Source organism: Misgurnus anguillicaudatus, chromosome 16, assembly GCF_027580225.2.
Source record: "Misgurnus anguillicaudatus chromosome 16, ASM2758022v2, whole genome shotgun sequence".
Lineage (NCBI taxonomy): Eukaryota > Metazoa > Chordata > Actinopteri > Cypriniformes > Cobitidae > Misgurnus > Misgurnus anguillicaudatus.
The window spans coordinates 14,005,195-14,015,581 of NC_073352.2; the positions used below are offsets into that span (position 1 = coordinate 14,005,195).

The following is a 10,387-nucleotide window of genomic DNA, read 5'->3' on the forward strand; positions in this document are numbered from 1 at the left end:
TGCTCAAGGACTTTGTCCTTATCCTGGCAAATGTCACACAATGCAAATATACAGTCAAAGAAAAGAAATATTTATGCACAAACATTAAAATGCACAGCATCCATTTTTGGCAAACACATACATAATGAATAATTTATCAGTAGGCAGCAATGCCGCAGGGAAGACTTTTGTGTTGGATAAGTTTGTGGTTTTTGATGTTTATATTATGTAAATGAGTGTGCTTAGCAACACAACATAAATAAAGAGCAAAGTGTATTATGTAAGCTTTATTCCACTACAATGATCTGCATGAACATCGCTGAGGGTTTGGGCGTACTGTGAATGCCAGTCTCTCTGGAAAATATTCTGTAATTGGTTCTGAACGGTTTGTTGGCCCTTCTCTACTGCAGAGCCTGTCTGATTCACAACAAGCCCAACCCCTGCCGTCTGGGTGAAATAATTCTCGGACCAGTTGGAGGTTCCTGTAAAACACAACATAATAACACTCAATCATCAGAGGAATATTAGAAATCTGTCATGCACTAAAATTTTTATTTACGGCGTTACAGTTGTTAATGTAAACATTTGAGCCTGTTACTGTTGGCAGGCCTCTTTGATGCGGCGCCAAACCCGGCAGCAATATGTATTGTCCTTTAAAAAAACATATGTGATATATCATGTGTGAAATGTTGTTTGTGGAGGGGGTACAATAAACATACCAATGTAAACAACTCTATCAGTCACCATGTATTTGGCGTGGTTGACACGAGCAAATGGAATCCTCTGCTGCTCTCGCGTTGAAGGCACCTCAAAAACTTTCTGTAAAATTAAAACGTTTTACCATTAGCTCACTGATACCCCAAACAGATATTTAGAGTGTTCATACTTGGCAGATTTGGTTGGATTAAAACATACTATCGTACTCAGTTCAGTTTATTTGACTAAGTGTGAATGCTTTACCCAAACCCTGGTGCGCACCAATCAAGCAGACAGAGACGGCTCAAAAGGTGGATGTGTAACAAGTGATAACGAGATGTGACACCAAAAATCCGCACAAATTTGTTAACATGGGAAAAAATTTGTTTGCAAATATAATGAAATAATTTCTGATGCTGTTTTGATTCTTTTAAACAGATTATAAGCGTTTCCTGAATTGCACACGCTTAGATTGAGCATGTTTAGCTGCACCTGCAGGCTGGTGTTACGAGGTCATGCCGCCACCTACTGTTGTGTTTAATGTTTGTTTAGATCCATCAGAAAGTCCACACAAAATACACATCATAAATGCTGACCAATCAGGTTGTGACTGAAACGCCAGGCGGATGCCAAATGAAGTGCTTGCCAGCATTTTTCAGCTAAGCGCTTTGGTTGCTTCTGTTTTGTTTATCAGATGTTGTAGAATGTGACGGTTGGTTGTTGTGGTATTTGTCCCGCCCCTCCTCCACTGTGATAGGATGGCTAAGTGAAAAGTGACGTTGACGTCTGAGCGTTTCATCCAAGTTGAAAATTTTTCAACTCTGGGTGCTCAACACTGAGCAAGAGCGACAGCGCGGACAAAACCTGCCAGCTGCTGCCATTTTTTAAAGTGTATCTGCTTCAATGCTAAAAAACAAAGTTATCTTGAGTATTTGGTATAATACAATGTGTTTGCGTGGTTTATGGTTAAATAAACACATTAGCCGTTTCTCAATACCAAGTACGCCAAACTCTGACTTGTGTCCTTCGTAGTTCGAACTTGCAAGTTCAGACTCGGAAGAACGAACTCCTGGCGCGAAATGCATTCTGGGAAACTTCGCTGTCATAAGTCCACACAAGTCTCCTCTGATGCATCCTCGATAAAATGGGCGGATCAAGAACACATCCGGGGATTTTATGTGAACTTGGGCTTGATGCAAACTTTGAATATGAACAGTACTTGGGCCGCGACTGATGACATTTCACAAGTCCACAAGAACGCATATTGAGAAACGGCTATTATTTCCACATACCAGACATTTTTGTAGCTCCAGATTTTCTGCCTTCCTCAAATGCATTGATTTGGTACAAAACTCATCGATCTGAAAACCGCTGTGTCCCTGATTGGCCAGCTAATCTGTACATTGTGATTGGCCTTAATAGTTCTGAAGTCAGCCGAAAACATGGCGCTCCTTACCATGTTTGAAAGATTCGCTCACAATGCAATGCTGGCAGAAGTTACAGGCTGTGAGTCAAAGCGGGAGGAATTATGATAATGTCGGTCTTGTCCACGTCAACAGGCCCAGGAAGTAAACTGTTGCCTACAATCTGTGTGTTTGTTGTAAGAAAAGAGATTTACGTTGGAAACGATAACTCGCATCATCGTTTACCTTGGGATTTGTACCTTTGGATATCGTTAACATGTACTACACACCAAAGGAACTTTAAAATCGTGAATCGGACCATAGTTGCTCTTTAAAATAGTGGGGCTTCCATTGGAAAAAAATTGGTCCGAATGAAAAGAACCAAGTGCACCAACTAAGTGTGAACACGACTTTACAAATGGTGAAGAACATGCAGAAACATACGGTATAAATGTTGCAGCTTAGCGGGGGCTTGTTGAGGACTGATAAAGACTGGAGGAAGATGAACATGGCACCAGGAGAATGACTCCAACAACTGACCAGCAGCTTTACTTCAACACCTCGAGCACAAGCAGCCTCACGAAGTGCTGAATCAATGGCAGGCCAAAACCTAAACAACAGAACATATATTATAAATAAAACTGTGATCTATAGCAATATCTGACAGCTGAGCAAACCTCCTAGGCCCTAGGGTAAGCTATAAAGCACTATGTAAATGCAATCTGCTCCACACAAAAACTGATATTCAAATTCAAAAAGAATGGTTACACGTCACTACTGATATATCTACTGGTAAATATTACCGAATGGGCTCTGTGAACTGGGACAGGGGAAGATAATCCATCACAGACACATAGATGAACTTTTTAGCATCAGCTATTACCGACAGGATACTTGAGAGATCATCAGAACGCCCATAAGATGATAAAGCAGGAGGGGAACTCTAAAAGAATAAGAATGTTGTGTAAGATATATGAACATTTTCTCTACACACTAAAATGCATGTCACATTTAGAAAAGAAACAAACAGGATGATATGTTTCACATACTATACATGCATTGAATACATTAAAGAGTACAAGACAACAAAATCAAACATTCCTAAAACATTTAACATGTAACTTGTGAAAATCGGCCAGTGAATGAACAAAGAGGATCAGTGGAATTATGTATAGATTGGAAATGTGGATGGATAATTATTACAAGGCATGCAACAATAAACAGCTATTATAAACAGTGAACAGTTAATGAAGTCAACATGTGAGGGTAACACAACTCACAGACAAATAAACACGTGCAGGGACACCGTTGAATTTAACAGCTAATGGGTACTTAGAACTGGAGAGGGCAGAAAACCGGCCCGGCCAGAAAGGAGGTAGAGATTCATTCTTCTGAGCTCCAACATCCCAGTAAAGGTCAAATATCCGTGAGGCGTCTTGAGCCAAACAGCTACAGTCTTGCACAGATACTCCAACCTCTTTGACCTAATATTCATTACAGATTAGTATATTCACAAATTCACTACAGTGTATACTAGGATCATTTACTTGTTTACATTATATATTAATGTGTGTACTTCTCAGCCAGCAGTAACATGATCTACAATGTTGATAGTGTTACATTTACCTGGGTAAGGGATCGCCAGTCCATGTTAGCACTCCCTAAATACATGTGTTTCTTATCCACAACCCATAGTTTGGTGTGCAAAATGCCCCCAGTGACACTCTGTAGGTCAACACCCCTGACTTCAGCCCCTGAAACAAATCACAAACAAGATGAAAAAAAATCTACATGCCATCCATTCAGGTATTCCTCAAATGCTGCATGCAAAAGCGCAACCGGCATCTTGTTTTACCTGTTGCTGCCAGTTCCTCGGTGTCTGCAATATATGGCTGAGGAGCGTTTACAGCAATCTTCAACTTTATTCCCTTTGGTTCCAGCTGCTTCAGTTGGTCAAGCACTTTTTGGCCCTGCATTAAAAAATAAACTTGAATGCTTTCTCATATAAAGAGAATCAGTGATCTAGAGAACACATCATAAATGCGTAAAACAAACACAAAAACATTCTTTTCTGATGCAAATAGGGTTGTATTGTGCAAATGCAAATGTTGCTCTTACCCCTGCGGACTATGTTATTGTGTGTTTATGGTACATTGTAAAATTCCCATGATCTATAACTTACCAGCACAGATGAAGGCTCTGTAAGACCTAGGTCTGAGTCTCGGAGGGTGAAATAGAAAGCAGCGATGTGGACAGAGTTGTTTGCAGTGTTTAGTAAGTTAGACCAAGCATCTGAGATGCTTGACAGGTGCGCCGACTCAGAAGGGAACGACACGCCCTCGGGGACACTCTCAACAAGAGAAAGCCTGTACACAATAGTTTAAAAGTTGCAATAGCAATTCAAATGTGATTATATAAAAGCATATATACAGTACTGTGCAAAAGTCTAAGGCCACCATCACCAGCTTTGTTGTTTTAGCAAAGTTTTAATGTCCATCCATATTAATGTTTCACTCTTTTATGAGATACAAACAGAAAATACAGGAAATATGTACACCAAATTAAAAACAAAACAATTTTCAGAACTAAATGTCTTCTTCAGGCATCGGTCAGTATTTAGTGTGACCTCTCTTGGCACGAAATACATCTTGAGCATTTTTGAGGAGACTGAAGTCCTGAAGTCATTCGATTAGATTTAGAACTTAGGATTTAATTTCATTTAAGTTTAAGAGATCCTGCAGCTGCCTGCTATTGCTCAAGTGGAAAGAGAGTTTACCCTAAATACTTGACACTTCAGCTTACTTCTATACTGTTTTATCCTACATACACATTTCCTGTATTTTCTGGTTGTATTCTAATAAAGAGAATGAGAAATAATTGTATATGATCACTAAACAAAACAAAAACAACAAATCTAATGGTAGCATGGTGGCATGACTTTTGCACAGTACTGTATATGAAAAGTTGCAAATCCCTCTAATGCCCTTAATATTGTAAATAAGCATTTTTTTAAATCAAGCTGTTATGTTTTTAGGTTTAGTATTTTAATTTTGTCAGTTACTGAAATGCCTTATTTTTTACAAATGTCAATTCATTGGTATTTAATAAATTTGACTGTTTCGCTGCAAAGACCTAATTGCACTTCATTTCTTTAAAAAATCCACTTCTTTGGACAAGACATAGTAAACAGTTGCAAAATCACTAAAGATGCCACTAAGACTTGTGATAAAATGATGAAAGCCAGATTTCAAAAGGTAAAAAAATGAAACTGAACCACATAATAGAGGGTGCTGTGATGCCTGTGGCTGCCACATTCGGGTTGTATTTATTTGTCAACGCATACTCACATGGGACCAAAGTTTAAAGGCGCTCTAAGCGAATCTGTGCGACGTCACTTGTTGATGTTTGAACTGTTTTCAAACAAACGGAGCGTAGCTAACTCCTCCCCCTCCCTCTCCCTTCTGTGCTTTCATGAACGCGCCCAACCCTCACCCTCAAATCCTTCTTGTCGTTTATTGGCTGGAACATTTTGTTATGTTTCGTGGTGCTAGGTTTGGCCACTGTGTTGTTATTGCTGTTTGTGAAGCCTGGGCTGTCTACAGAGATCGCGTTTTTTTACAGTTTGATCAGCGGTCAGTTAGCAAGCAGATAGTGAGGAGATGTTTGCTGTATGTAACAAAAAATGTTTTATGGTCTAAAACGCATGAATTCGCTTAGAGCACCTTTAAAGGTCACGTTCTTTTTGATCCCATTTTTAAACCCTAGTTAGTGTGTAATGTTTCTATAATAGCATAAATAATACATGTAAAATTATAAAGCTCAAAGTTACTGCCAGGCGATATATTTTCTTTAACCGTATTCGCCTTTCAAATGCTACAGCGAACGACCGGTTTGGACTACAGCCCTCAACTTCCTGCTTTAATGACGTCAGTAGAAGAGTTTTTTGACTAACCTCCGCCCACAGGAATACATCAGTTGCCATCTAAGTCAGTGGTTTTCAAACTGGGGGCCGCGAAATGGTGCCAGGGGGGCCCCAGTTTTATGACATTTTATGATATACATTAATTTATCATGAATTCTGTGTAATTAAACCTAAAAAAATAAGGCTACTAACCAAAATAGGTACTTTTTGTATAATTGAATGTTTTTTTATTAAAATGTTGAGTTTTAGAACAGTTTTTTGTCACCAATTTTTCTTTGGGGGGCCGCGAAGGAATGCATCGTACACAAGGGGGGCCGCACGCTGATAAAGTTTGGGAACCACTGATCTAAGTTACTGGCAAGCTAAGCTGCTGTCGAATTACAACACACTAAACAAACTACACAATCAGAAATTGATACGTATTTCTGAAGGAGGGACTTCATAGAACAAGGAAGACATCAGCCCATTTTTAGGACAGTGAAAACAGCGATATACAGATAGGTCAATTGTGTGAAAACATGAACACGTGAAACATGAACATGTTATATTGCCCACTGTTAACACAATCAAAGCTTCAAAAACACACGGGACCTTTAAATGTGTTGTTTACATTTGTCTTTGTCGTTAACATTTGTCATTTAACGGATTCTGCCAACAAACCGATATTTCTGAACAGCGGGAATATGCAGATTTGAAAAGAAAGTATTTCATGAGAGCATTCGGCTAATATCATATACTGTTTTCTCACCTACAATCAGAGGTGCATGTCTCTTGAGGCATCCAAAAAGGCTCCAGCCAGTGCAGCTCCATTTGTGACATAAGATGTGACATTGACTTAGGGATTCCATAATGCCAGATGTGCAGCCCGAATCCGCCCAAAAGGAGAAGAATGGAGGGCAGAAGAAAAAAAACAGCAAAGCCCCCACCTTTCGTCTGCTAAAACCATATATAAACGAATGATTAGAGAGTTACTGATTCTTACACAATCATCTTCCATAGACATACCAGAGATATTTGGACTTTGTATGGTTATGAAATGACTGAAATGTGGCTGTTGAATTTCACACATCCCCTTCTGTTGAAATTTGTTTGATGGAAAAACAAATGCATCTCTAAGCAACTAAACTTGAGCTCATCAGATTCGTCAACGCATACGCAACACATCAAAACAGTTCAAACTGACATAAAAAAAATTAAACCACACCCTCTCTCAATAAGCAGGTCACTTGAGGAATAATTCATGTTCGTAACACAAATATTGCAGGATGAGTTATGTGTTTTCTTTCAAATCCCCTAATAATAGCATGAACAATAGTATCACTGATAGTATCCTATTAACTTGACGTAGGTATAATGAAATACTACACCCTACCTTTGAGGGTGTGTACATTTTGGTCTTGCTGTGTTTTGCATGAGTAGTATCTGCAGCTTTGGTTGTCTTTGGTGTTTCTTTCAAGCATTTTTCTGAGTTTGTACTAACAGACGGTTTCTCTATCTTAGCCTGTTTATCCTCAGCACCAACCATGCATGCATCAACCTTATCAGGAACAGAGCGCTGTTTCACATCATTCATCTTTTCTTCTATCCCGTCTGATTGGTAAACTGTCTCTTTCACACTTCCACTTTCAAAGTCCTCTCCCAAAAGTTGATCAGAAGTGTCTTGATCATCAACAGAGGAGCATGAGCTCATATCATCTATGAATGACATATGTTCATCTTCAATGAGGGTCTCTCCAGTTGCGGTCTCAAATTCAGAAACAAGATCTGTGACGACATCAGAGGTTACCAGGTTCCCCTGAACATTCCTGAGTGGGGGCCGCACCAGTGGTGATTTAAACTGATCAGAGTCCATTGTAATCTCAGGTGTTTGATCAAGGGATTGATCACTTTTTAAAGCTAAATGACTGGGGGGGTGATCTGAAATATCACCTTGAGAGAAAGCATCCGCATTGCTTGTCTGCAACCGAGCTGATGGGATGGGCAATGCTGTTTCTCTCCCACCAGACGCTGACATTTTCACTCGTCCAGCCTCGATAGAGCCTGCTCTCTCTTTTTGGCCCGGCTGGCTGGATTCATCGGTCTTTGGTGATGACTCTGCATTCTGGACGGGAACTCGCTTGCGGGGCAAGGAGCTTTGAAAGGTAGGAATTCGGGACATTGGTGGTCTTCCTGCTTTGCGTGATTCCTCTCCATCCTCTTTCCTCTCAGATGTCGTCTTCTGTTTCTCTTCCTCACCCGTCAAATGATCTGCTGATCTAAAATGTACATCTTCAGGGTCCATGACAGATTGAATATAAACCCATTAAACATCAACACACCCATCTAATTTTGGTAAAACTACATCATAACTATATATCAGTTTTTAACAAGCTCTTTAAACTAGACGTATGTAACAAAGGGATAAATGGAGCAAACATTTGCCAAAAAACAGGGTACTTCAAATATGAATTCAAGGCTAATTTACACCTTTTAAAAACACTTAACCAGCATATTGGAGCCTGAGCTAGCACAAAAGCTACTCACCATGACCACAGCTGAGAGGAACCACACAACTTATTCGTGAGTTAACCAGGTTAAAAGATATAAATATTTCCTTAAATATCTGCCAACTGTACGAGGAGATTAACTTGCTATCAGTGTTTTCGGTCCAGTTGGGTGGCTAGCGCTATGAGAAATGGGTTTAAACAGCGATACTGGCTGTATCTGCGACGTGGCTGCAGAACTACAGTGCGGTACAGCAGGAAAAAAAGAGTGAGGGAGAGAAACAGAGAGTGAGTGAGTGAGAGAGAGAGAGAGAGGGAGTGAGAGAGAGAGAGAGAGAGAGAGAGAGAAAGAAAGAGAGAGGGGAAAAAAGTGAGGTAGAAAAACCTCGCCTACAACACGACATATGAGTTCATGCATTTACATAGCAACTCTGACTCACAGCCTGTGAATCCGCACAGACCGCTCCTGTGAACCATCATCAAAACGATTTAAGACTAAAATTATTATATTACGTTAAAAATTCACAGTGACGTATATGCGTTATATGATCAGATAATTAACCCTGACTTTGTAATTTACATCTAGGTTGTTAAACTCCATCTGAGATCGTCTAAATATAGGTATGTGTTAAAATGACGGTTAAAAACGACAGTTGAAATCATGTTTAAAATTGAACTAACCGCCGTTTCCTTCCTGTGTTGAATGCGCGCTCCCTCTACGGGCAAAGCGCGGTAATGCAGTGGGCGGCTTTAGTTTTAGATTTATGCTTAGGGCGAGTTCGAGTTCAATTTATATTCAAAGTAATATTTTAATATCATAGACTGTAAAAAATAATATGGCTAATTATATATATATATATATATATATATATATAATTTGACCATGTTTATATATATATATATATATATATACAGAGCTGCCAACTTATGAGTTCAGCTTGGAGTGAGATTTTTTTTTTTTGGGGGGAGTAATTTTTTATATAAGTCCTAACCATTTGCCAATAGATAATAGTGTGGATTTTAGCTATTTCTGTGTTAAATAGTTGGAAAAGACTGCGTTAAAATGGTTCACAATACAAATCGAATCATATTTTAGAAATGAAATTGAAATAAAAGCTTTTACTGAGTTTAAATGCCTGAGATTAGAGTCTTTACCATTATTTTATACAACTCTATTATGCTTTCCTTCTGATAAAAGTTCCTTCCAAAAAAGTTCTTAAAATCTAATGAATAGGCTACTGGTCTCTGTAAAACGTATAACTGCAGATAACAGCAGCTTTGATTCAGTTTATCCATTGAGAAAGAGAAGCGTAAAGTGATGATTGGTGATTGGTGATAGAGAGACTGTCACAATCAAATAAACCAAATGAGTACTTTATATTAAACTTAAGCAACAGATAATGTGTATGTCAAGACCATATAATTATATTTCGTATATATTATTGTTTATAGATGTCAAATATCAATTGACTTTTTTCTCTTTTATTAAAACCTGTCACAGCAAACATCACGCGGGCTTGTACTGCTTGCAAACATACATACGCGAGTGATGGTTGATTAAAATTGCTGTTTTCTGAGGGTATCTGCGTGCGTGGAATCCGGGCAATTCTCTGCTTTTCATCCAGACCTTGACGCTTTGTGTGTTCGACTGGTGCGGAGCTGACTGATCGGCGTATGACATCAAAGTAACGCGAGAGCAAAGGTAAAGGCGGACCCTTTTGTAACATTTCGCATTGCTCTCGCGGTAGTCTGATGACCTCGCTGCCGAACTTCCTGCGCAGCGCCACATAAAGTGAAATGCTCGTTGACTCTTTGCAGCAAAGTACCAGCAACATGAGAAGTGGTGGCACGGCACCTAAGACAGTGAAGGTACGCTAAAATATAAAAGTGTCAGTACTGCGAAC

The 10,387-nt window shown here is 39.3% G+C and overlaps 1 protein-coding gene across 2 annotated transcripts; it reads right to left on the reverse strand.

Annotated features, from left to right (window-relative positions):
• Positions 1-251: 251 nt before the first annotated feature.
• Positions 252-8,318, reverse strand: pld7 (phospholipase D family, member 7). Of its 2 annotated transcripts, none has more exons than XM_073854151.1 (10): positions 7,373-8,318; positions 6,749-6,933; positions 4,261-4,444; positions 3,934-4,048; positions 3,705-3,832; positions 3,359-3,562; positions 2,882-3,021; positions 2,523-2,688; positions 699-798; positions 252-461 (listed from the first exon to the last, which is right to left on the reverse strand). In XM_073854151.1, exons 1-10 carry the CDS (start codon positions 8,279-8,281, stop codon positions 256-258), a joined length of 2,337 nt encoding a protein of 778 aa, XP_073710252.1. In that variant the 5' UTR covers positions 8,282-8,318; the 3' UTR covers positions 252-255. The 2 variants fall into 2 exon arrangements, with proteins under 2 accessions (XP_073710252.1, XP_073710251.1); XM_073854150.1 differs by having other exon boundaries at positions 6,749-6,936.
• Between the last annotated feature and the right edge of the window lie 2,069 nt (positions 8,319-10,387).